This window comes from Theropithecus gelada, chromosome 1 (assembly GCF_003255815.1).
Source record: "Theropithecus gelada isolate Dixy chromosome 1, Tgel_1.0, whole genome shotgun sequence".
In the NCBI taxonomy this organism is placed as follows: domain Eukaryota; kingdom Metazoa; phylum Chordata; class Mammalia; order Primates; family Cercopithecidae; genus Theropithecus; species Theropithecus gelada.
Window position 1 is genome coordinate 73,608,520 of NC_037668.1, and position 27,440 is coordinate 73,635,959.

The following is a 27,440-nucleotide window of genomic DNA, read 5'->3' on the forward strand; positions in this document are numbered from 1 at the left end:
GAGAGTGAGGCGGGAGAATCAGAGGCAAAGGTTGCGGTGAGCCAAAATCGTGCTATTGCACTCCAGTCTGGGCAAAAAGAGCAAAACTCCATCTCAAAAAAACAAAACAAAACAAAACCAATCTTGTCATTACCTAGGAATAATAAGCATATTTACAGTTACCACAGTTACCTATTTTCAGGGATCTTCAGGACCTGTTAAACACTGACTGCTTTGACATTACATTTCTGCCAAGCTGTGCAAAGCACCCCCCTCCACAGTGTCATTTTCAGTTGCTACTAGACAATAATGAGAAATTAGTTGTAGAAGTATTTTGTAAATCTGTTTTGGATCAGAATACAGATTCTCTGTAACTAGAAATAGTAAAGGCACATGAGTTAGAGCTTAGTCTATAAATTATCTGTATACTTTATTATTTGACATCTTACAGATCTCTACACAGACATCTGTGACCCTTCAGACATTCAGGATGCCCCAGAGAAGGGAACATAGGGCTTCCTGCGTGCATTGCATAAACTTTTCCTAATAAATACACATGGTTAAGTTATAAGGAAAGTATCCTTGTGGACTAAACCAAGTATTTTATTTTTTTGAGACGAAGTCCTGCTCTATGGCCCAGGCTAGAGCACAGTGGCATGATCTCAGCTCACTACAACCTCCATCTCCTGGGTTCAAGTGATTCTCCTGCCTCAGCCTCCTCAGCAGCTGGGATTACAGGCATGCACCACCACCTGCTGCCAATTTTTTGTATTTTTAGTAAAGACAGGGTTTCACCATGTTGGCCAGACTGGTCTTACCTCAAGTGATCTGCCCACCTCAGTCTCCCAAGGTGCTACGATTACAGGCATGAGCCATGGTACCCGGACTAAACCAAATAATTTGGATATGAGTGCTACCTGATTCATTAATGCAATTAAAAGTTTTCTATCTAAATAAGTTGATGATGCTTATAATAATCTATGGAAGGACCTTAGTAAAGACACGGGAAATCGGCAGAGCGCAGTGGCTCACACCTATAGTCCCAGCACTTTGGGGGGCCAAGATGGGCGGATCACAAGGTCATGAGTTCAACAACAGTCTAGCCAACATGGTGAAATCTCATCTCTACTAAAGATACAAAAAATTAGCCGGGCATGGTGGCTCACATCTGTAATCCCAGCTACTCGGGAGGCTGAGGCAGGAGAATCGTTTGAACCAGGGAGGCAGAGATTGCAGTGAGCTGAGGTTGCACCATTGCACTCCAGCCTGGGTGACAGGGCAAGACTCCATCTCAAAAAAAAAAAGAAGAAACAGGAAATCAAATCCTTAAGTCAACCAGTTAAATTTTACTGTATGCAGCTGGGCACGGTGGCTCACACCCATAATCCCAGCATTTTGGGAGGCCAAGGTGGGTGGATCACCTGAGGTCAGGAGTTCGAGACCAGCCTGGCCAACATGGTGCAACCCAGTACAAAAAATTAGCCGGGCATGGTGGCAGGCGCCTGTAATCCCAGCTACTTGGGAGGCTGAGGCAGGAGAATCACTTGAACCCAAGAGGCAGAGGTTGCAGTGAGCCAAGATCATGCCTTTGCACTCCAGCCTGGGCAACAAGAGCAAAACTCCATCTCAAAAAAATTTTTTTTACTGTATGCAAGACCTTTAATATATATTGCTTCGGCCGGGCGCGGTGGCTCAAGCCTGTAATCCCAGCACTTTGGGAGGCCGAGACGGGCGGATCATGTGGTCAGGAGATCGAGACCATCCTGGCTAACACGGTGAAACCCCGTCTCTACTAAAAAATACAAAAACTTAGCCGGGCGAGGTGGCGGGCGCCTGTAGTCCCAGCTACTTGGGAGGCTGAGGCAGGAGAATGGCGTAAACCCAGGAGGCGGAGCTTGCAGTGAGCTGAGATCTGGCCACTGCACTCCAGCCTGGGCAGCAGAGCGAGACTCCGTCTCAAAAAAAAAAAAAAAAAAAAAAAATATATATATATATATATTGCTTCAACTGGCCAGTAGACATAACTTAAAAGTAACTCCATCATACACCCAGTGAATCTTTCTCTTAAAAATGAACAGAGAACAATTCTTTAGAATGCTTTTCAGGGAGAAAATGAGAAGTTTTGAGAAGCAGTTTTGTTTGGGTCAAGGGGTACTTTCAAATTACATTTATAAGTCAGTGTCTATAAAAAGTTTCAGAAGGACCTACAATTTAGCCCTCCACGTCCAAGAAGTAGCTTTGTAGTATGCTCTTACTTAGGTTTGCACAAATACAAATAAATTCCACAAAGCTTGATAATCTAATAAAATTCCCTCTTCCTAAAGCCAAACAGATAATTTTGGTGACAACAATCTAGCAAAAAAGGAAAAATTTCCTTTTTTCTTTTTTTTTGAGACAGGTTATCATGCTGTCACCCAGGCCAGTGTGCAGTGGCACAATCTCGGCTCACTGCAGCCTCGACCTCCTGGGCTCAAGTGATCCTGCAACCTCAGCCTCCCAAGCAGATGGGACCACAGGCACAAGCCACCACGCCTGGTTAATTTTTATATATTTTTTGGTAGAGACGGAGTCTCGTCATGTTGCCCAAGGCTGGTCTCAAATTCCTGAGTTCAAGCAATCTTCCCGCCTCACCTCGGTCTCTCAAAGTGCTGGGATTACAGGTGTGAGCCACCATGCCCAGCCTGAAAAAGAGAGAAATTTCTAGGTGCATACTGCCTGCTGGGCTCTATAGCCCATTACAACATCTGGTCACTAAGAACCTCCTATTAATTCCTTACTTGCATTCTCAGGATCAAGACAAAAAATATGAGCAAGCAAAAACTTATCATCAAGCAAAAAGGTATCTATCTATAAAAATAGCTAGATATTTCCCAAACACCCCTCCTAGTGTATCTGCTGCCAATAAAAAGTTTGGGGCTAATGAAAACTCTTGGCATTAAATAAAAGTAGGAATCTGTTTCATTGGCTTTTCTCTGTAGCTCAAACTATGGTCATGGAAAATTATGCTCTGGATACAATTGTGAATATACAGAGATCTTTAAACTGTGTCATTGATACTATTCCTACATCACATGAAGGTTATGTTACAACTTATACTGCACTGGAGAAGTAGCTAAAGGGACTATTCGCCAGGAAGCTTCTAGTAAATAATTTTTACAAATTTGTAAAACCAGACTTGTCTACACTTAAACTGGAGAATTCTACAGCATAAGTGGCATTTCTATTATTAGTAAGCTTGGCAAATCTGTGTGAGCTCTTTATTAATTGGGATATATTTCATATCCATTCTCACTCATATTTTTAGAAAAATCACTCTTTAGTTTAGTTTTTTTCTTTAAGAGACAGGATCTCGTTCCACTCATGCCCAGAGTGGAGTGCAGTGGCATGATCGTAGCTTACCATAACCTCAAATTCCTGGGCTCAAGTGATCCTTCTGCCTCAGCCTTCCAAAGCGTTGGGATTATAGGCATGAGGCCACTGCAACCAGCCTCGTTAGTCATTTATCTACCAAATACATGGAAAACTCATAGAATCAGAGGGTCTTATCACCAAATGTATGTTTGCTTTCCAAAAGGTCAGGTCCTGCATTTTCAAAATGTTCCTTGTGCTCTGTTATGCTTTATATTTCATAGCACAGCAACGCCCCCTTCACAACGACTGGTGATCATATTACCAATTTCTGTCCATGTATCTGAATGAGGGTTATAAACTTCAACTGAGTCCAAGGTACCTGGAGCCAAGAAATCATGGCTGGAAGATCGACCTCCAGAAACATACAGAAGACCATTGACTGCCACAACACACATGCCTGCTCTAGGCACTTTCATTGAGGCAACTTCAACCCACTTTTCCTGGTTAAGAGAGAAAAAAAATATGTTAGCAGTATTATGAAATGATAGTAAAGAAATCCACTGAGAAATTCGATATTCCAATTCTTTTTACATGTCTAAACGTAAAACAATCTAGTCAGGTAAGCGCATATATATATATATATATATATATATATTTTTTTTTTTTGCTTCGTTTTTTTCCCTTGGAGACAGGGTCTTGCTCTGTCACCCAGGCTGGACTGCATGGCACCATCTCGGTTCACTGCAGCCTCAACCTCCCAGACTCAAGAGCTCCTCTTGCTTCAGCCTCCTGAGTAGGTAGGACTACAAGTGTATACCACCACACCTAGCTAATTTTTCTATTGTAGAGATGGAGTTTCACCAGGTTGTTCAGGCTGGTCTTAAACTCCTAAACTCAAGTGATTGTCCCACCTCAGCCTCCCAAAGTGCTGGGATTATAAGTGTAAGCCACAGGACCCGGCCCAGAATATTTTAAAATAAACTTGAAGTGGGCATGGATAAAAAGTAAATTTAGAGGAATATAATTTTTTAAAAGGTCTGATTATAAAATATGATCAGGAAATGACCTAGAAATCATACGTAGGACAACATCCTAAGAAACGAAGTCTATGGAACACAAGTAGGTAATACACTCAACAATAAGCAAATCAAAACAAAAGAACCACAAAGCTCCAAGGAGAAAGAAGCTTATAAACCAAAGGATTTTTTAAAAGCCTTTAGTATTTTAACGAGTCTTAAAAATGACACAGCGGGCCGGGCGCGGTGGCTCAAGCCTGTAATCCCAGCACTTTGGGAGGCCAATACGGGCGGATCACGAGGTCAGGAGATCGAGACCATCCTGGCTAACACAGTGAAACCCCGTCTCTACTAAAAAATACAAAAAATTAGCCGGGTGCGGTGGTGGGCGCCTGTAGTCCCAGCTTCTTGGGAGGCTGAGGCAGGAGAATGGCGTAAACCCAGGAGGCGGAGCTGGCAGTGAGCTGAGATCTGGCCACTGCACTCCAGTCTGGGTGACAGAGCGAGACTCCGTCTCAAAAAAAAAAAAAAAAAAAAATTACACAGCATGGAACACTTGACAAATTTATTTGACCATGGAATCCTTTTTACAAGGAGCAACCAGTGGACTTAGTAATCTGCAGAACAAATTTTCAGAAAGGTGGGCTAACCAGGGGTTGGGAACTATAGCCTACTTTGCTATAGCCTGAGAACAAACAATGATTTTCCCATATTAAAAGATATTTCAAGAAAAAGAAGCAGCATATATCAAAAAAGGATATTGTGTGTGACCCACAGGCCAAAAATATTTACTATCTGGCCTTTTACACAAAAAGTTTGCTAACTCCTGTTATACATTGTTCCCTAAAGAAATTTCAATATGCTGCTATAGCCAAAATGACTAGTAATGTCTTACTTTTTTTTTTTTTCTTGAGACGGAGTCTCGCTCTTGTTGCTCAGGCTAGAGTGCAATAGTGTGATCTTGGCTCACTGCAACCTCCACCTCCGGGGTTCAAGCGATTCTCCTGCCTCAGCCTCCTGAGTAGCTGGGATTACAGGCACCTGTCACCATGCCTGGCTAATTTTTAGTATTTTTAGTAGAGATGGAGTTTCACTATGTTGGCCAGGCTGGTCTTGAACTCCTGACCTCAAGTGATTCACCCACCTCGGCCTCCCAAAGTGCTGGGATTACAGGCATGAGCCACCACGCCCAGCGACTAGTAGTGTCTTACTTGAGGGAAAACGTCCATGCTCAGAAAACAAGAAAGCTACTAAAGGTCCTAACAAGTAATTAGGAGAGCAAAGAGCAAGCAGCCTGGTAATGGGAGAACAGATTATCAATCTTTAAATAAAGCATACGATGAACAAAGGTTTTTTAATCATAAATAGTGAAGACTGATTATTCATCAACGCTAGAAAGTAAATTTTTAAGGACAGTACCCAAATAGGTACTAGGATAGTGCCATCACATTATAAACAGTTAGTGTACGTTTGCTGATGTGAACTTAAGTAAGATTATGAAATACTAAACCAGGGACAATTCTTTGAAAGTGAAGGACCAGATTAAATTTGAAAGCTATTTGATCATCTGAAATTATAGAGCACATCACAAAGCTGACATAACTGAAAAAATACTTATATTTTAAAAGATAAATACATTCTCAAGAAGATCCATTTCTGGTTAAGATAAATTAGGATAATTTAGGTTATGTTTATAATTAGGGAGAACCTTTGCTTTCCCGCAAAATGCCCCTTGACAATAACAAAGGGACCTTAGGACTCATCCTATATTGTTCCTCTTTCATTTCTACCAGTGTATTACAACTACAGTTTAACTTTTAAATTTTTATTACTTTATTTTTAACTGACATGTTCTCATCTAATTTGATTTTTATCCCCTGTTACCTCTAAAAAAAAAAAAAAAAGCTCTGTAAGACTACTAACATGTTTTACATTATCTTTTCTGGATTTGTAATGCAAATTGTTAGTAGGTAGTCAATAATAATAAAATTTCATATTTATGCATAAAAACCAAGGTAACACATTGTTGTTGTTGTTGTTATTATTATTATTACTCGAGACGGAGTCTTACTCTGTCGCCGAGGCTGAAGTGCAGTGCCATGATCTTGGCTCACTGCAACCTCTGCCTCTTGGGTTGGACCAATTCTCCTGCTTCAGCCTCCCAAGTTACTAGGATTACAGGTGTGCACCACCACTCCCAGCTAATTTTTGTATTTTTAGTAGAGACAGGGTTTCACCATGTTGGCCAGGCTGGTCTTGAACTCCTGATTTCAGGTGATCCACTCACCTCAGCCTCCCAAAGTGCTGTGATTACAGGCGTAAGCCACCGCACCCGGCCGGTAATAATTATTAATAAGACTTAATTTGAAACTAAAATCTATTCATTTCAAAGCCATATAGAAAAATTCATAACAGAAAGTGCCCTCAAAAAGTTCACTTTCTGTATCAGATAAGCCCAAATAGGATCATGGAGAAAGGAATTAAAAAAATGTCACCAAAGTTTAAAACTTGTCAGAAATGAGAATCAAAATCCTTATGCTTTACAACAAGACATGAAAGTCCATTTTTGCCACTTCAACATTGTACTGGTGGTTCTAGCTAGGGTAATGAGGGGAAAACAATGAAATAAAATGCATCTAAGTTTTAATCCAGATTTAAGAAGAAGTAAAACAATCTTTTTTCTGTTTTGTTTTAAAGACCAGGTCTTACTCTGTGGCCCAGGCTGGAGTGCAGTGGTGCAATCATGACTTACTACATCCTTGACCTTCCTGAGCTCAGGTGATCCTCCCACCTCAGCCTTCTGAGGAGCTGGGACTACAGGCGTGCACAACCACACCTGGCTAATTTTCATATTTTTTAAAGAGACACGGTTTTCACCAAGTTGCCCAGGCTGGTCTGAACTCCTGGGCTCAAGTGATCTACCCACCTCGGCCTCCCAAGGTGCTGGGATTACAGGTTTAAGTCACTGCACCCAGCCAGCAATATTTACAGATGGTAGGATCTTGTATTTAGAAAATCCTAAGGAATCCACCAAAAAAAAAAATAAGACTATGAGTGCAGCAAGGTCGCAGAATAAATTGTATTTCTACACACTAGCAATGGACAATCTGAATATGAAATTAATAAAACAATTTATAACAGCATTAAAAGGAATAAAATACTTCTGAATAAATTGTAACCAAAAAAGTACACGAAACTGAAAATTATAAAACATTGTTGAAACAATCTGAAGACCTAACTAAAAGGAAAGACATCCTATGGTGAATCAAAAGACTTATTAATAATGTTAAGTTGCTGATACTCTCCAAATTGATCTCAAATTCAATGCAATCGCTGTCAAAAACCCATTTGGCTTCTCTGCAGGAACTGACAAGCTGATCCTAAAATGCATATGAAATTCAAGTTACCCAGGACAGCCAAACAAATTTTTAAATGATCCAATTTGAAGGACTCACACTTTCTGATTTCAAAACTTACTACAATGCTGTAATAAGACAGTGTGGTACTGGCAAAAGGATAGAGAGACATACAGATAAATGAACAGAATAGAAAGCTCAGAAATAAACCCTCACATATATCGTCAACTGATTTTCAATAAAGGTGAAAATTCAATTCAAGACAATTCAATGGGGGAAAGAACAGTGTTTTTAATCAGTGATGCAGTGATGCTGGGACAACTGGATACCCAAATACAAAAGAATGAGGGTGGATCTCTTCCTCACATCACATACAAAATTAAACCAAAATGTATCAAAGACCTAAATACAAAAATTAAAACTATAAAACTCTTAGAAAAAAGCATAGCTGTAAGTTCTTACGACCTTGGATTAAGCAATGCTTTTAGTTATAACAAAAGCACAAGTAACAAAAGAACAAAACAAATTGGACATCAAAATTTAAATTTTTATGCTTGAATACCATCAAGAAAGTGAAGAAAACACACATAATGGGAGAAAAAATTTGCGAATTATATATTTGACAAAGGACTTGCACCTAGATTATATTATTATTATTATTATTTGAAACGGAGTCTCGCTTTGTCACCCAGGTTGGAGTGCAGTGGCATGATCTCGGCTCACTGCAAGCTCCGCCTCCCAGGTTCAAGTCATTCTCCTGCCTCAGCCTCCTGAGTAGCTGACACTACAGGCACCCGCCACCATGCCCCGTTATTTTTTTTTTGTCTTTTTAGTAGAGACGGGGCCTTCCTTTTTTTTGAGATGGAGTCTTGCTCTGTCACCCAGGCTGGAGGGCTCACTGTAAGCTCCGCCTCCCGGGTTCATGCTATTCTCCTGCCTCAGCCTCCCGAGTAGCTGGGACTACAGGCACCCGCCACCACGACAGGCTAATTTTTTTTGTATTTTTAGTAGAGACGGGGTTTCACCGTGTTAGCTGGGATGGTCACGATCTGACCTAGTGATCCACCTGCCTCAGCCTCCCAAAGTGTTGGGATTACAGGCGTGAGCCACCACGCCCAGCAGAACTCTTACAACTCAATAATGAAAAGACAATTCAATTTTAAAACAGATAAATTGAATAGATGTTTCTTCAAAGAAGATAAACAGGTGACCAAAAACCACATGAAAAGATGCTTAACAATCAGGGAAATGCAAATCAAAACCACAATGAGATACCCATTTATACCTACTAGAACAGCTATAAAAGAAAAACTAAATAATAACAAGCATTGGATGTGAAGAAACTGGAACCCTTAGACACTGATGGTGGTTATGTAAAATGTTGTAGATACTTTAGGAAACAGTCTGGGATTCCCTAAAGAGGTTAAACACAGATGGGTGCAGTGGCTCACGCCTGTAATCCTGGCACTTTGGGAGACCCAAAGATCACCTGAGGTCAGGAGTTCAAGATCAGCTTGGTCAACATGGTGAAACCCTGTTTCTACTAAAAATAAAAAATTAGCCAGGTGTGGTGATGCACACCTGTAATCCTAGCTACTAGGGAGGCTGAGGCAGGATGATCATTTGAACCCCTGAGGTGGAAGTTGCGGTGAGCCGAGATCACCACTGCAGTCCAGCCTAGGCAACAAGAGTGAAACTCCGTCTCCAAAAAAAAAACACACACAAAAAAACAAAAAACAAACAAACGAAAAAAGATTAAATACAGTCATTATGTGACCCAGCAATTCTACTCCTAGGTATATGCCCAAGAGAAATGAAAACACATGTCTACACAAAAACTTGTATGTAAAACTTCATAGTACCATTGTTTGTAATAGCCAAAAAGCAGAAACAACCAAAATGTTTGGTCAGTGAATTATATTTCAATAAAACTGTTAAAACCCTCCTACTTAAAAAAAAAAAAAAAAAAAAAAAAACTTAAAAAAATTTTTTGTTTTGAGATGGAGTCTTGCTCTATTGCCCAGGCTAGAGTACAGTTGGGTAATCTCAACTCATTGCAACCTCTGCCTCCCAGGTTCAAGCAATTCTTCTGACTCAGCCTCCCAAGTAGCTGGGATTATAGGCCACCATCATGCCCAGCAAATTTTTGTATTTTCAGTAAAGTCGGGCTTTCACTATGTTGGCCAGGCCGGTCTCGAACTCCTGACCTCAAGTGATCCGCCAGCTTCAGCCTCCCAAACTGCTGGGATTACAGATGTGAGCCACTGCACCTGGTCAAAAGTTTTGAAGGTTTTACTAACTATAAGTGGCATTAAAAATCATAAAATTAAAATAAGACTAAACCTTATTTCTCAAAATTTGTTCCCTGAAACACTTCCACAAGATATTCTGCAAATATCCACAGAACAAAGCAAGGGTGGTGTGTTCAAGTGAATCTGAGAGACTTGACATAAAGATTCATAAAGTACATTATTGCACTATATTCTGTAAAGAAGTCCTGTGGTAAAGAAACTAATTTAACCTGGTTTAACCCAGATTTCCCTTAATATAGTTGACCAGGGAAACTCAAATTACTCAATTCCTATTAACAGTGCAAAAAATTAGTATTCCATGGAAAGTAATTTAGAAAAAGTTGGCCTAACCTGTAAGTCTAGGGCATAACACACTTTGTACTTCACTCTCACAGCACTTAACATATTATAACATAACCGACTATTTATTTCTCATATTCCCCACTGCAATGTAGCCTCCTTGAGAGCAGTGGCTGTATATGTTTGTCCTTGTTTCTGCCTGGCATAGTGTCTGATCCATATTTACATACTGAGAAGTCTGTATTTGTGAATGAATAAATGAACTAATGAACAAATACATGACAGAACAGTGACCCAATGAAGATGCAACGTCCTGTCCCCTACCTTTCTCTTCTCTTATTATAAGTATAATTGTGTCAACCTAGGAACTGAGGGAATGAGGGAACACTGGGGAATTCACCCAGGCAGTGACTGGATGGGTAATGCATGGAGATGTTAGGTGGAGAAGACAGCTGGTATCATAAGAAAATTGGCTTCATTTAGCAAATAAGTAAATTGAATGAATAAATAAATATATTGAGGATAATGGAAGCAAAGTCTTTTTTTTTTTTTTTGAGACAGAGTCTTGCTCTGTTGCCCAGGCTGGAGTGCAGTGGCGTGATCTCGGCTCACTGCAGCCTCAGCCTCCTGCGTTCAAGCGATTCTCCTGCCTCAGCCTCCGGAGTAGCTGGGATTATAGGCGCCCGCCACCATGCTCAGCTAATTTTTGTAATTTTAGTAAAGACTGGGTTTCACCATGTTAGCCAAGCTGGTCCCGAACTCCTGACCTAGTGATCCACCCGCCTTGGCGTCCCCAAGTGCTGGGATTACAGACGTGAGCCACCGCGCCTGGCGGAAGCAAAGTCTTTAACTGACAGAAAAGGTATTTACAACATGGAAAGGGAGAAGGCCTGAAAAAACCTGGTGTACTAGAATTGGAGCTATCATTATGAACTCATGGTTTTACAATATAAATGCACAAATAGATATAGAAATATTTACAGATAAATCTGTGTGTGAAAACCTATTTACATACATACATTTCCTAGCTCTGTTTACTGAGGGTGGCTATGAGGTAGAAGGTGGTGACTCAACTCCAGACAAGATTGAAGACTAGCTGAAACAGGGAAGAGGTGAAAGCAACTCTCTGTAAGACACACTCACCAGTGCCCTGTCAGTTTACCATTGCCAATGGCAACACCCAGAAGTGACTGTCCTCTTCCGTGGCAACAACCCAGAAGCACCACCTTTTTTCTAGAAATATCTGAATAACTCACCCCTTAATTTTCACATAAGTTAAAGTAGGTATAAATGACTGCAGAACTGCCCCTGAGCTGCTACTCTCAACACACTGTCTATGGAGTAGTCCCACTCTGCAGTAGTTACAGAGTTGTAACATTGCCACCTCAATAAGATTGTTTTCTTCTACCACCAGCTTGCTCTTAAATTCCATCCTGAGCAAGGCCAAGAACATTCCTGGGCTAAGCCCAATTTGGGGCTCTCCTGCCCTGCTACAGCTAGAAGCAGCAACATCCAAGCAGCATTTAGTACTCTTAAGTGTGTACATCTTGGTTTCTAAATACTGTCCTTCACCAAAAGGAAATAAGGCTTCTTGAAGAAATGGCTGATTCCAGGGCTAAAGCAGAAAAAGTATAAGATAAGCTGAAAATATTTCTGCCAGAAAATAAAGAAATGCTGAATGAATGATAGCAATGTATCAAAAGGACACAGGAGGGATTTCCATTTCCAGACAAAAATAGATCAATTGTTACCAAACTTGCCCTCCTACCCTAAAGACCTAGAAAACTAGATAAAACATGAAACAAAACTTTTAGGCATTAGGCCAGGAGCGGTGGTGGCTCACGCCTGTAATCCCAGCACTTTGGGAGGTTGAGGTGGGCAGATCACTTGAGGTCAGGAGTTTGAGACCAGCTGGCCAACGTGGCAAAACTCCTGACCTCATATGATCCACCCGCCTCTGTCTCCCAAAGTGCTAGATTACAGGCGTTAGCCACTGTGCTTGGCCAAAGTATATTTTTGTAAGTTCCTTACTTTCAAGTGATACAGTATGATATTGTAGATTTGATACACTAAAAATACATAATGTAAACCTGTGATATTATTAAGTACATAGTCTTCAACCCGTTTCCTGGCATACAACTCCTAACATCCTGAGAATATCCACAGTGATGCCTTTTTGTTTGCTAATGTTGACTGATGGCTGGAAGCCCATAGTTAGCTTCAGAATTAGGGATGCTCACCAGAAAGACCAAGGCATGATTATAGAATTAGAACTTTCAGTCCCACCCCGACTTCCAGAGAGGGGAGAGGAGCTGAAGGTTAAGTGGATGCCCAATGATATAATCAATCATGTCTATATAATGAAGCCTCCAGAAAAACCAGCCCAGACATGGGGGCTCACACCTGTAATCCCAGCACTTTGGGAGGCCGAGGGAGATCAAGACCACCCTGGCCAACATGGTGAAACCCCGTCTATACTAAAAATACAAAAATTAGCTGGACATGGTGGCGTGTGCCTGTAGTCCCAGCTACTTGGGAGGCTGAAGCAGGAGAATTGCTTGAACCCAGGAGGCGGAGGCTGCAGTCAGCCTAGATCGTGCCATTTCACTCCAGCCTAGTGACAGAGCAAGACTCCGTCTAAAAAACAAAAACAAAGAAACAACAACAACAACAACAAACCCAAAAGGACTGAGTTTGGAGAACTTCCTGATAGTTGAACACCTGGCGGTTCTTAGAGGGTGGCATAACCAGAGAGGTCACAGAAGTACCATGCCATTCCCCCATACCTCCCCATATGCATCTCTTCATCTGTATCCTTTGCAATATCTCTTATAATAACCTGGTAAACATAAGTAAGTGTTTCCGTGAGTTCTGTGAGCCACTCTAGCAAATTAATTGACTCCAAAGAGGGTGTTGTGAGAACCCCAACTTGGAGCCAGTTGGTGAGAAGTTCCAGAGGCCTGAACTTGGAATAGTGCCTGAAGGAGGGGGCAGTCTTGGGGACTGAGCCCTCAACCTGTGGGGTCTGAGGCTATCTCCAGGTAGACAGTATCAGAATTTAACTGAATTCGAGGACACCTAGCTGGTATCTGCTGCTTGATGTGTAGGGGAAAACCCACACACATTTAGTCACAGAAGTTTTCTATGTTGATGATTGTTGTGACGTGAGATCAGAGTAGAAAACATGTTGAGTACGTTTTTTCCACCCACAAAACCCTAAAGTAATCACCAAGAAAAAAGGTGAAGAAATACAGCTAACTAGACAATAAAAGAGATAAAATTCTATGGGATACTAAAACAATCAATATAAAGACAAAAAGAAGAAAAAAGAATCAAAGAATGGATTTCATAAACAGAAAACAAATGACAAGGCCATTTTTATATTTTAATATAAATGCTAACTAATTAAAAGGCAACATATCAAAATATGTGGGATGAAGTTAAAGCAGTGCTCAAAGAGAATTTATAGTTTGTATTATAGAAAAAGGAAGGTCTAAAATCAATCATCTAAGCTTCCACTTTAAGACTCTAGAAAAAGGCCAGGCACGGTGGCTCAAGCCTGTAATCCCAGCTCTTTGGGAGGCCGAGACGGGCGGATCACGAGGTCAGGAGATCGAGACCATCCTGGCTAACACGGTGAAACCCCGTCTCTACTAAAAAGAATACAAAAAACTAGCCAGGCGAGGTGGCGGGCGCCTGTAGTCCTAGCTACTCGGGAGGCTGAGGCAGGAGAATGGCGTGAACCTGGGAGGCGGAGCTTGCAGTGAGCCCAGATCATGCTACTGCACTCCAGCCTGGGCAACAGAGCGAGACTCTGTCTCAAAAAAAAAAAAAAAAATCTAGAAAAAAAGAGAGCTGAGATTGTTGGGATTTGGGGAGTGCAGTGGCTCCCAAAGATCTGTAATGCCAGTGGTTTGGGATGCCAAGGAAGGATAATCACTTAAGACCAGGAATCTGAGATCAGTCTGGGTTACATAGCGAGACCCTAACCCTAGGAAAAAAAAAAAATCAGCCAGGTGCAGTGGCTCATGCCTGTAATCCCAGCACTTTGGGAGGCTGAGGCAGGCGGATCACCTGATGTTGGGAGTTCGAAACCAGCCTGACCAACATAGAGAAACCCCATCTCCACTAAAAATACAAAATTAGCCAGGTATGGTGGTGCATGCCCAAAATCCCAGCTACTCAGGAGGTTGAGGCAGGAGAATTGCTTGAACCCAGGAGGCAGAGGTTGCGGCGAGGCGAGATTGTGCCACTGCACTCCAGCCTGGGCAACAAAAGCAAAACTCCGTCTCAAAAAAAAAAAAAAAATTACTCTTGAGCGAGGCTTTCTCACTGTTACCGAGGTTGGAGCACAATGGCTTGATCACAGCTCACTGCAGCCTTGACTTCCTAGGCTCAAGTGATCCTCTCACCTGAGCCCCCTGAGTAGCTAGAACCACAGATGCATACCACCATGCCCAACTAATTTTGTTATTTATTATACAGACAGTCTCACTATGTTGTTCAGGCTGGTCTTGAACTCCTGGGCTCAAGCTATCCTCTCATCTTGGCTTCCCAAAGTGCTGGGATTACAGGCGTGAGCCACCACGCCCAGCAGTACAAGAAAAAGTTTTTTTAAATTAACTGGGTAGGAGTTCAATGTTACAGTGAGCTATGATTATATCAGTGCTCTCCAGCATGTGCAACAGAGCAAGACCCTGTCTCTTAAAAAATTAAAAAATAAATAAATAACCTAGAAAAAGAAGAGCAAACTCAATCAAAAACAAATAGGAAAAAGGAAAAAATAAGAACAGAAATCAATAAAACAAAACTGACAACAGAAGAAAAGCAATGACACCAAAAGTTTCTTCTTTGGAAAGAAAAAAGGGAAAAAAAATCCACAAATGATCAATATCATGAGTGAAAGAAAGTGCATCACCACAGATCTTACAGACATTAAAAGAATACCAGGATACTAAACATCTGAAATCATCCAACCTACCTCTTCAAAGGAATATTTTTCTACAGTATGAAGAGCATCTTGGGTCTCATTCCATCCTCCAATAGAATAGATGCAGTCATTGAGTGCAGCCACACCAAGATATGCTCTCCTGGTTCCCATTGGAGGAAGTGGAGACCAACGCTTAGAAAGTGGATCATAGACTTCAAAAGAACGAAGTTCTATTCCTTCATTGCTGATGCCCCCAATTACATAAATTAAACCTGGAAGTGGAATATTTTTGCTCAGATGCTACAGAAAGTGAGATACAAATAGTGATGAAAAGTAATGATTGTGATCTGTTTCCTATGCTGATGCTATGTTTAATCTACGGCTTACAATTTTATTTAAGAGAGAAAATCAACTTTGTCAAGTTTATCACCTCACTATTCAGCAAGTTGTAAAAAATTAGTGGAACTAATTTAAAATAGCATTGAGTTTTCAAAGAACTTGAAATAATCTGTCAGCTGAGGATTTTCTATCTAATTATCTGCTTGGTGATCTCAGGTTCCAGATCCACCCACAGATAAAACAGGAAAGGAAAATGGATTTTTTTTTTCCCTAAAAAATGTTATGCACTTAAGCTGGGAATTACACGGCTCTCTTTAGTGACAGCCTATCTGTTGCTCAGATGGACATAAAGTAGGGAATTTAAATTTAAATAGTATGTGGCTAAATTAAGGTATCAGAATCAATTACTACAGTACACAGCTGGGTGTAGTGGTTCACAATCCCAGCACTTTGGGAGGCCAGGGAAGGCGAATCACTTGAGCTTGAGACCAACCTGGGCAAAAAATACAAAAAATACAAAATTAGTCAGGCATGATGGTGTGTGCCTGCAGTCCCAGCTACTCAGGCAACTGAGGTGGGAGGATGGCTTGAGTCTGGGAGGCAGAGGTTGCAATGAACCAAGATTGCACCACTGCACTCCACCCTGGGCAACAGAGTCAGAACTTGTCTCAAAAAACAAAAACAAAAACAATTACTACAGTAAAATATAATGTAATTTACATAAAATTTCCTTATAAACTCTGGCAATCTACAATTATTTTTGAATCTGTAGTGTTGTACTTCATCTTCTAAAGTGAGGATTTACAAAGAATTATATTTTACGACATGTGGGCTAGGCTGGGTGCAGTGGATCATGCCTGTAATCCCAGCACTTTAGGAGAACAAGGCGGGCGGATCACGAGGTCAGGAGATTGTGACCATCCGGGTTAACATGGTGAAACCCCGTCTCTACTAAAAACACAAAAAATTTGCCAGGTGTGGCGGGTGCCTGTAGTCCCAGCTACTCCGGAGACTGAGGCAGGAGAATGGTGTGAACCCGGGAGGCGGAGCCTGCACTGAGCCGAGATCGCACCACTGCACTCCAGCCTGGGTGACAGAGCGAGACTCCATCTCAAAAAACAAAAAACAAAAAAACAAAAAAAAAAAGAAAAAAGAAATGTGGGCTAAATGTTAGTATAGTAAACCTGGGTTTTAGTTCCAGCCTTGCCAGTAACCAGCTATGAGAAAAGACAACTCACAACCTTCCTGATCTTCAGCTTCCTCATCTATAACTTAAAGAAGTTGAAATAGGTAAGTTCAAAGATTCCTTTCTAGGTAGCTCTATGATTTTAGATGGAATGATAAAAATAATAAATATAAAACAACTAGGAGACATGATATTAAACAGTAAGATATAGTCTGTACCACATAATTTGCTAATAGAAATCAGAGAAGGTTGGCCAGGCACGGTGGCTCAAGCCTGTAATCCCAGCACTTTGGGAGGCCGAGGCGGGTGGATCACGAGGTCAGGAGATCGAGACTATCCTGGCTAACATGGTGAAACCCCGTCTCTACTAAAAATACAAAAAACTAGCCGGGCGTGGTGGCGGGCGCCTGTAGTCCCAGCTACTTGGGAGGCTGAGGCGGGAGAATGGCGTGAACCTGAGAGGCGGAACTTGCAGTGAGCCGAGATCACACCACTGCACTCCAGCCTGGGAGACACAGCGAGACTCCGGCTCAAAAAAAAAAAAAAAAAAAAGGAAATCAGAGAAGGTAACCACAAAGCAGAAAGAAGTTGAGCAGATTAGGCTGTCATATAACAATGGGAAAGCTGCTTCCTTCTCCACAGGTGCATATAAATCAGCTCTCCAATCCTAGACAGAATCAGGTTCTAGTTAAAACATCTTACTACCTAACTCTCAGAGTATAGTAGACAATCAAAATAATGTTTGTATACCACTTTAATATGCAACATATAATTATTTAAATCTGTCACAGGATTATATGCTATGTGAACTGAATCACAATGTACTTTGTAGAAAAAAATGCTAAAGAAGCCTATAGAGACCATGAAAACAATTTATTTTTATTTATTTTTTGAGACAGAGTTTCATTGTTACCCAGGCTGCAGTACAGTGGCACCATCTCACTCACTGCAACCTCCACCTCCTGGGTTCAAACAATTATCCTGCCTCAGCCTCCCTAGTAGCTGGGATTACAGGAGTGTGGTACCGTGCCCAGCTAATTTTTGTATTTTTAGTAGAAATGAGGTTTCACCACATTGGCCAGGCTGGTCTCAAACTCCTAACCTCAGATGATCCTACTGCCTCAGCCTCCCAAAGTGCTGGGATTATAGGCATGAGCCACCACGCCCCAAAATTGTTTCTGATACTCTCTCCCTACTTAGAAATATTTACTTAGATGTTCATGGGAGAGAAAAGACAATAACAGATAACACTTCGAATGCTTATTGTGCTAGTCAGATATTCCTGCTTACTTGCAATTTTTAATGATAGCCTTATTTATTTTGAAAAAATCAATTATTTTGGCAATACAGAAATAAAAGTCAACGATAGGAGGTAAAAACCAGAACTTCTATGCTGCTAGTATCAGTCATTCAATACCAACAGATCTAAAATATACTTTTGTGAAAATAAGGCCTCAAACTCAAAGTTTTTCAGAACTACATTTTGAGGAAAAATATTTTATAAAGTGATTACCTTGCATTTCACAGCACCCAAAGTAGTAGCGTGACACAGCCATGTTACCAACTACTTCCCATTTATTTTCATCAGGATCAAATCTTTCAATGGTGTTCCCTATCTCAGCTCCAACCCATCCACCTGTAATGAAACAGAAAAATGTTCATTTCTGGGATAAAAGAATCTTATTTATGACAAAGACCTTACAAAACAGCTAAACCAATTATTTCATATTATAGATATCACATGAACCAAAGAGGTTATCTGTTCCACGATCCCATGAAAAAGTTAGAATTTGACCACGAGTAGAACTCAGGTCCTTGCACAACTGATGCTCTTTTGAGAAAAAAAAAAAAAAAGAATTCAAGTCTTTTAACTCCCTATTTTTCACTAAAGACTAAAACAAAACAAAACAAAACAAAGAAAGCTCCAAACTTCAATATATTGCATGGAAAAGACAGTATTTTGCAAAACTACCTTTTGAAATGACTTCTGGCTACTCAGAATGTTTATCCTAATCAAGGCCAGCTCCAAGCCTAATCAGAGCATACTGTGTATTTGGTTAATTTCAGGAACTTCAAAAAGGCCCTTTATCCCCACAATAACATTTTCTTAACACTCTCTAATTCTTTTTTTTTTATTTTTTGAGATGGAGTCTTGCTCAGTAGCCCAGGCTGGAGTGCAGTGGCCAGATCTCAGCTCACTGCAAGCTCCGCCTCCCAGGTTTTACCCCATTCTCCTGCCTCAGCCTCCCCAGTAGCGGGGAATACAGGCGCCCGCCACCTCGCCCAATTAATTTTTCGTATTTTTTAGTAGAGACGGGGTTTCACCATGTTAGCCAGGATGGTCTCGATCTCCTGACCTCGTGATCCACCCGTCTCAGCCTCCCAAAGTGCTGGGATTACAGGCTTGAGCTACGGTGCCCGGCCCTTTTTTTTTTTTTTTTTTTGAGATGGAGTCTCGCTCTGTCATCCAGGCTGGAGTGCAGTGGTGCAGTCTCAGCTCAGGCTCACTGCAAGCTCCGCCTCCCGGGTTCAAGCCATTCTCCTGCCTCAGCCTCCCGAGTAGCTAGGACTACAGGCGCCCGCCACCACGCCCAGCTAATTCTTTTTGTATTTTTAGTAGAGACAGGGTTTCACTGTGTTAGCCAGGATGGTCTTGATCTCCTGACTTTGTGATCCGCCCGCCTCAGCCTCCCAAAGTGCTGAGACTACATGCTGTGAGCCACCGCACCCGGCCAACACCCTCCAATTCTTAAAGTTGAAAATATTTTTTCCCACAATTAACTGAAAAATGCAGTTACTTATGGAGGTAATAAAATATAATAGATTACACTCACCTTAAGGTAACTCATATTTTTTGCACAATAGGTTTGGATGAGGGGAAGACACTGAGTTACAGTGAATTGAAGGAGTGACAAGGAGAAAATAGGGGAGGCTGAGAGCTATGTTAACTTATAACTTTCCCTAGGAACAACCTTGATTGTAACATTTGTTACACAGATATTCAAAGTAGAATAGCTCATAATCATTCACTACATCTACAAGAATAAAAATATAGTACAGAACTTCCTTGTGATATATTTAATTTTTTGGCATCTGTTTTCTTATATTAAACATAATTAGGCCACTATGCAGAGTGCTAAAAATGTTATACACTTAATTAAAATAATGAGATTTAACTACTCAGCTAAAGTACTGCACTGGATGTCTCATCTATATTTTATCTCCAGTAATACAATTTTGAGAATAAGAATTTAAAGAGCTGGCAAGCACATCTACAGCATACAGTAGCTCCAGAGATACCTGCAGAAGAATGTGTATGACTAGCAGTTTGGTCAGCCAGCCAACTGGGCACCCTCCTCCAACCCCTCCAACCCCTCCAACCCCTGACCCCCTGACCCCTACCTACACCTTCCCCTAAGACCTTGCCCAGCCTCCAGAGTATATAGACTAAAGCCAGTTGGTTTTTAAAAAAAGAATGTAAAGAGCTGAAAAGAGGAAAAGAACATCTCTAAAGTCATCAGAACCCAACAATTTAAATAATATTAGCTATCTACAAACATTTCATATTCTCACTTCTTTGTGGGATCTAAAAATCAAAACAATTGAACTCATGGAGACAGAGAGTAGAAGGATGGTTACCAGCGGCTGGGAAAGGTAGTGTAGTGGGGGTGGGGAGGCAGGAGGTGGGCATAGTTAATGAATTTGAATAAAAAAAAAAAGGAAGAATGAATAAGACCCAGTATTTGATAGCGCAATAGGGTGACTATAGTCAATAATAATTTAATTGTACATTTAAAAATAAAGAGTATAACTGGATTGTTTATAACACAAAGGATAAATACTTGAGGAGATGGATATCCCATTTTACGTGATGTGATTATTACACATTATGTGCCTGTATCTCATGTGCCCCATAAATATATATACCTATTATGTATCCATAAAAATGAAAATTAAAAATACATAAATAATATTAGCTATCTTTAAACTGAACAGCATAATTACCCAAAGCATAGATAGCCCCATAACACACACACACTCCTAAGCCACAGCGAGGATGATTCATCGAAGCTACAGTTGTCCACTGTTTAGTAACTGGATCATAGCATTCAGTACAATCAAAAATCATTGAATCCTTTTCACCTGAGTTAAATAAAAGAGACATATATTAGAAAGTTTAGTAATGCTAATAGACTAGCACCATAATACAATATTCAGTAGTATTCCCTATTGTCAAAAATTCAACCATTATGTCTGATTTTATACTATTCATTTGCCTGTCAAGCATTATTTTGAATCTAGAGCACTGTCATTTATTAAAGCCCACTTATGAAACAGGCACAATTTTTCTATTATCTATTTTTACCACCCAAACAATCCATGTAATGTTTTAGGATACAATTTGCATTTTAATACTTCTATATTTTTTTTCACATAGTAGTTTGGGTGGCTGGCCCTGGTACAATTTGAGTTTTAATGTAATCCTTTCCTAACAACAAACACAAAATGAATTTTTTTTTTTTTTTGAGACAGAGTCTCGCTCTGTCGCCCAGGCTGGAGTGCAATGGTGCAATCTCGGCTCACTGCAAGCTCCACCTCCTGGGTTCACACCATTCTCCTGCTCAGCCTCCCGAGTAGCTGGGACTACAGGCGCCCACCACCTCACCTGGCTAATTTTTTGTATTTTTAGTAGAGACAGGGTTTCACCATGTTAGCCAGGATGGTCTCTATCTCTTGACCTTGTGATCCGCCCGCCTCGGCCTCCCAAAGTGCTGGGATTACAGGCGTGAGCCACTGCGCCCAGCATAAAAATGAAAAAATTTTAAAAAGATACCCAAATTTTCTTTTTTTTAAATATTTATTTATTTATTTATTTTTAGAGACAGAGTCTGGCTCTGTCACCCAGGCTAGAGTGCAGTGGCACAATCATCGCTCACTGAAGCTTTGAACTCCTGGACTCAAGTCATCCTCCTGCCTCAGCCTCCCAAGTAGCTAGGACTATAAGCTGTGCCACCATGTCCAGCTAATTTAGAATTTTACAATAAGATATTTAGGAGTAAATCTAACCAAAGATTATGCAATGCCTCTATGGATAACATTTTAAAATATTACTTAAAGTTTTAAATTATGGAACATCTAAATAAATGAAGAGATGAATAATGTTCATGAATTATAAGAGTCAATGTATCATGAAGATTTTCCTATTTAAAAATAAGAGTCAATGTAAAGATGATAGTTATCCCCATATTGATTTATAGATTTAATGTATTCCCAATCAAAAAAATCCATTTTTTAACAGATTTGACAAACTGATTCTAAACTTTATATAGAAGTACAAAGAGCCTAGAAGAGCCAAGCATTCTCGGAAAAAAATAAGGAGAAACAGTCCCATCATATATCAAGACATATAACAAAGCTATAGTAATTAAAAAAGGGATAGACAGAAACTAATGGAACAGAAAAGAAATTCTAGAACAGAGACATACATATGATTGCTTGATAGAAGATAGAGTTAGCATTACAGAGCAGTGGGGAAACAACAATCTTTCATGCTAGGATAATGGATTATACATCGAGAGGAAAATGAAACTAATGCCTTACTGCATATTATCCATAAAAACTAAATTCCAGGTAGATTACTGACATAAATGTGAATGGAAAAACTATAAAACTGTATAAAACAATGAAGGTATAGGTCCTTATGATGTTGGAGTAGGGAAAGATGTCTCAAATAAGATGCAAGAAACATTAACCATACAGGGAAAAAAATAAGAGATTTGACTACACTAAAATTAAAAATATCTGTTCATCAAAGGATCCCATAAAGAGAGTAAAAGATGAAGCAGCAGAGTAGGAGAAGATATTTATAGCACATATGACTTTATGAGGGCCTAGAATCCTGAATATAAACAAAATTCCTATTGTACAGAAAATAGTTAACATAGCAGGCCTAAAAATGCCTGTCCTTAGAAAGGCCTATTTGGGGGCCGGGCACAATGGCTCACACCTGTAATCCCAGCACTTTGGGAGGCTGAGGTGGGCGGATCACAAGGTGAAGAGATCGAGACCATCCTGGCTAACACTGTGAAACCCCATCTCTACCAAAAATACAAAAAATTAGCCGGGCGTGGTGGCGGGCGCCTGTAGTCCCAGCTACTCAGGAGGCTGAGGCAGGAGAATGGCGTGAACCCAGGAGGTGGAGCTTGCAGTAAGCCGAGACAGCGCCACTGCACTCCAGCCTGGGCGACAGAGCAAGACTCCGTCTCAAAAAAAAGAAAAGAAAGGCCTACTTGGAAGGTTGATCCTTTGCTGGAATCTGGGAATATGGCTGGTTAACAGTTTCCTCCACTGATACAAAATTTTCCCAAAATGGTAAGAGTGGCTCACTGTGCTTGAACTGTACAAACAATGTGATTTATGCTGAACATACGCTTTCCTTCTGAGGGTCTGGGATTTTGGTATGTGCTAGGAAGAAAGAGGCTATGTGATCAGCTGCCTGCAAAAACCTTGGGCACTATGTCTCTAATGAGCTTCCCTGGTAGACAATACTTCCCACATGTTGTCACTACTAATTGCTGAGGAATTAAGCATGTCATGTGTGACTGTACTGAGTGAGGACTCTGGAAAGCTGTCAACTGGTTCCTTCCAAACTTTATCACATGTGCCTTTTCTTTTTGCTGATTTTGTTTTGTACATTTCGTTACAATAAATCTTAGCTGTGGATACAATTACATGCTAAATCTTTAAGTCCTTTTAGCAAATCACTAAACCTGAGAGTGGTCTTGGGAACCCTGATGCACCTACAAATCAACAAAATAGACAATTTTTTAAAAGGACTAAAGATCTAAAAAGTTACTTCTTGAAAGAAGAAATCCGGCTGGGCGCAGTGGCTCACGCCTGTAATCCCAGCACTTTGGGAGGCCAAGGCGGGTGGATCATGAGGTCAGGAGTTCTAGACCAGCCTGACCAGCCTGACCAACATGGTGAAACCCCATCTCTACTAAAAATAGAAAAATTAGCCAGGCATGGTGGTGCGCTTCTGTAATCCCAGCTACTCAGGAGGCTGAGGCAGGAGAATCACTTGAACTTGAAAGGCGGAGGTTGCAGTGAGTGGAGATCGCGCCACTGCACTACAGCCGGGCGACAGAGCGAGACTGTGTCTCAAAACAAAAACAAAAACAAACAAACAACAACAACAAAATTGGCCGGACATGGTGGTCTATGCCTGTAATCTCAACTACTTGGGAGGCTGAGGCAGGAGAATCTCTTGAACCCGGGAGGCAGAGGTTGCTGTGTGCCACTGCCCTCTAGCCTGGGAGACAGAGTGAGACTCCATCTCAAAAAATAAAAATAAAAATAAAAGGGCTGGGTGTGGTGGCTCACCCTGTAATCCCAGCACTTTGGGAGGCCAAGGCAGGCAGATCACCTGAGTTCAGGAGTTCAAGACCAGCCTGGCCAACATGGTGAAACCCGATCTCTACTAAAAATACAAAAATTAGCTGGGCGTGGTGGCGCATGCCTGTAATCCCAGCTACTCGGGAGGCTGAGGCATCACTTGAATCCAGGAGGCAGAGGTTGTAGTGAGTTGACAATGCACCACTGCACTCCAGCCTGGGCAACAGAGCGAGATTCCATCTCAAAAAATAAATAAATAGGCCGGGCACAGTGGCTGATGCCTGTAATCCCAGCACTTTGGGAGGCCGAGGTGGGCAGATCACAAGGTCAGGAGATTGAGACCATCCTGGCTAACACGGTGAAACCCCGTCTCTACTAAAAATACAAAAAAAATTAGCCAGGTGTGGTGGCGGGCACCTGTAGTCCCAGCTACTCAGGAGGCTGAGGCAGGAGAATGGTGTGAACCCAGGAGGTGGAGCTTGCAGTGAGCCGAGATCACGCCACTACACTCCAGCCTGGGCGACAAGTGAGACTCCGTCTCACAATAAATAAATAAATAAATAAATAAATAAATAAATAAGTAAGTAAGTATTTTACATAAGTAAAAAGCAAAAAAAGAAAAAGTTAATAACAATATATATCTCAAAAAGTTAAATACAGAAGGCCGGGCACAGTAGCTCACACCTGTAATCCCAGCACTTTGGGAGGCTGAGGCAGGCGGATCACAAGGCCAGGAGATCGAGACCATCCTGGCTAACACAGTGAAACCCCGTCTACTAAAAATACAAAAAAACATTAGCTGGGCGTGGTGGCGGGTGCCTGTAGTCCCAGCTACTTGGGAGGCTGAGGCAGAAGAATGGCGTGAACCCAGGAGGCGGAGGTTGCCGTGAGCTGAGATTGCGCCACTGCACTCCAGCCTGGGCAACAGAGCAAGACTCCATCTCAAAAAAAAAAAAAACAAAAGAAAGTTAAATACAGAGTTACCGTATAACCTAACAATTCTACTCCTAAGTATATACCCAAAAGAAATCAAACTTATGTCTACACAAAAACTTTTATTTGAATATTAAGTGGAAATAATATAAATGTCCATCAACTACAGAATGAATAAACAAACAAAATATGATTATTTCGACACGATGAAATATTATTCAGCCATAAAAAGAAATGAAGTACTGCTAACTGAAAGAAGTCAGACACAATATTATATGATTCCATTTACATGAAATGTCCAGAATAGGCAAGACCATAGAGACATAAAGTAGATTAGCTGTTACTAGGGTTTAGGAGGACAGATGGGGAGTGACTGCTGACAGGTACAGTGTTTCTTTCTGGGGTGATGAAATGTTCTGGAATGAGATAGTGGTGACGATTGTACAACTTTGTGACTATGCTAAAAACCACTAAATTATATTCTCTAAATTTTGGTATGTGAATTATATCTTAATTTTTAAAACCCAACATTTAGAATATGAACCCAGATATGTATGTATCGGGAAGAAACTAAACCAAAATGTTAACTGTGATTATTCTGGGTGGTATGGTTATGGCATCAGGAATTTAAATTTTCTTTTTCATATGCTTCTGTTTTAGCAAAATTTTCTACAACAAACCTAACTTTTATAATTTTCAAAGTATTTAAAAGTTATATATTAAGGAATATCTTAAGATAGCAATGTTGACAGTATTAATAGCTAGAGAAGTCACAGCAGTTTTGAAGAGCCTCTGTAAGCACTTCTGTGGTATCAGGGGAGGGAATACATACATGCAAGTGTCACACAAGGACCTCTGACCCTAGGTTAAACAGAAGAGTTCAAGTGATAAACCTATGCATAATTGACAAAAGACACATACAAGGAATTATTAAAGTTGTGGTCAAAGACTATATAGAATTGTGCTCTTTATGCAGACAAGAAGTTATTGCTTAAAATTCTAATTTCTTTGATGGAATTTTCTGATGCACATGTCATTTCTTGATTTAATAAATAGTTCTGAGTTATATACCCTCCAAAGTAAAGACAAAAATCAAATAGTTCCTATATCGCCATAATTTAAATTGACAGTACCATAGTCAGAATTTTTTTTTTTTTTTTTTTTTTTTTAGACGGAGTCTCGCTCTGCCGCCCAGGCTGGAGTGCAGTGACCGGATCTCAGCTCACTGCAAGCTCCGCCTCCCGGGTTCACACCATTCTCCTGCCTCAGCCTCCCGAGTAGCTGGGACTACAGGCGCCCGCCACCTCGCCCGGCTAGTTTTCTGTATTTTTTAGTAGAGACGGGGTTTCACCGTGTCAGCCAGGATGGTCTCGATCTCCTGACCTCGTGATCCGCCCGTCTCAGCCTCCCAAAGTGCTGGGATTACAGGCTTGAGCCACCGCGCCCGGCCCATAGTCAGAAAATATTTATAAAATTTTTGGGTGGGGATGGCTCGCCAAACCCTGGCCCACTAAAAAATAAATCAATAAAATAAAAATAAAATAATTATAATGTTTTTTTAAATACCGGCTGGGTGCCATGGCTCACATCCATAATCCTAGCACTTTGGGAGGCTGCGGCAGGAGAATCACTTGAGCTCCAGAGTTCAAGACCAGCCTGGGCAACATAGTGAGACCCCATCTCTAAAAAAAAAAAAAAAAATTGGCCATGCGTAGTGGCTCATGCCTGTAATCCCAACACTTTGAGAGGCCAAGGCGGATGGATCACCTGAGGTCGGGAGTTTGATACCAGTCTGACCAACATGAAGAAACCCTGTCTCTACTAAAAATACAAAATTAGCTGGGCGTGGTGGTGCATGCCTGCAATCCCAGCTACAGAGGAGGCTGAGGCAGGAGAATTGCTTGAACCCAGGAGGCAGAGGTTGCAGTGAGCCGAGATCACGCCATTGCACTCCAGCCTGGGCAACAAGAGCAAAACTCCATCTCAAATAAATAAATAAATATTTAATGAGCCATACATGGTGATGTATGCCTATAGTCCCAGTTACTTTATTATTTAATAATTCATAAAAATAGTTTTACAAAACACCAGGATTTCGACAAGAAATATATCCTACTATCTTGTTGACTTGGTTTTTACGTACCCAGTATCCATACTGCTTGGTTTATTAAAAATGAATCATAATGCAGCTTTCAGAATTTAAAAAAATTCTATCATAAATATTGATCTAAATTTTGATGCCACCTTTTTTTTTTTTTGAGACGGAGTTTCGCTCTTGTTGCCCAGGATGGAGTGCAATGGCACGATCTTGGCTCACTGCAACCTCCGCCTCCTGAGTTCAAATGATTCTCCTGCCTCAGCCTC

General features: G+C 40.9%; 1 protein-coding gene across 2 annotated transcripts in view; it reads right to left on the reverse strand.

Moving 5' to 3' along the window:
- IPP (intracisternal A particle-promoted polypeptide) overlaps nucleotides 1-27,440 on the reverse strand; it is a 43,972-nt gene that overhangs the window by 2,474 nt on the left and 14,058 nt on the right. Inside the window, exons 5-8 of one of the 2 annotated variants that reach the window (XM_025384442.1) lie at nucleotides 20,754-20,891; nucleotides 18,262-18,384; nucleotides 15,275-15,495; nucleotides 3,710-3,830 (exon numbers count right to left, since the gene is read on the reverse strand). In XM_025384442.1, coding sequence (XP_025240227.1) covers nucleotides 3,710-3,830; nucleotides 15,275-15,495; nucleotides 18,262-18,384; nucleotides 20,754-20,891 — 603 coding nt within the window. Of the gene's footprint in view, nucleotides 1-2,361; nucleotides 3,831-15,274; nucleotides 15,496-18,261; nucleotides 18,385-20,753; nucleotides 20,892-27,440 lie in introns of those variants that run through there. The other variant, XM_025384434.1, reaches the window with a different exon arrangement.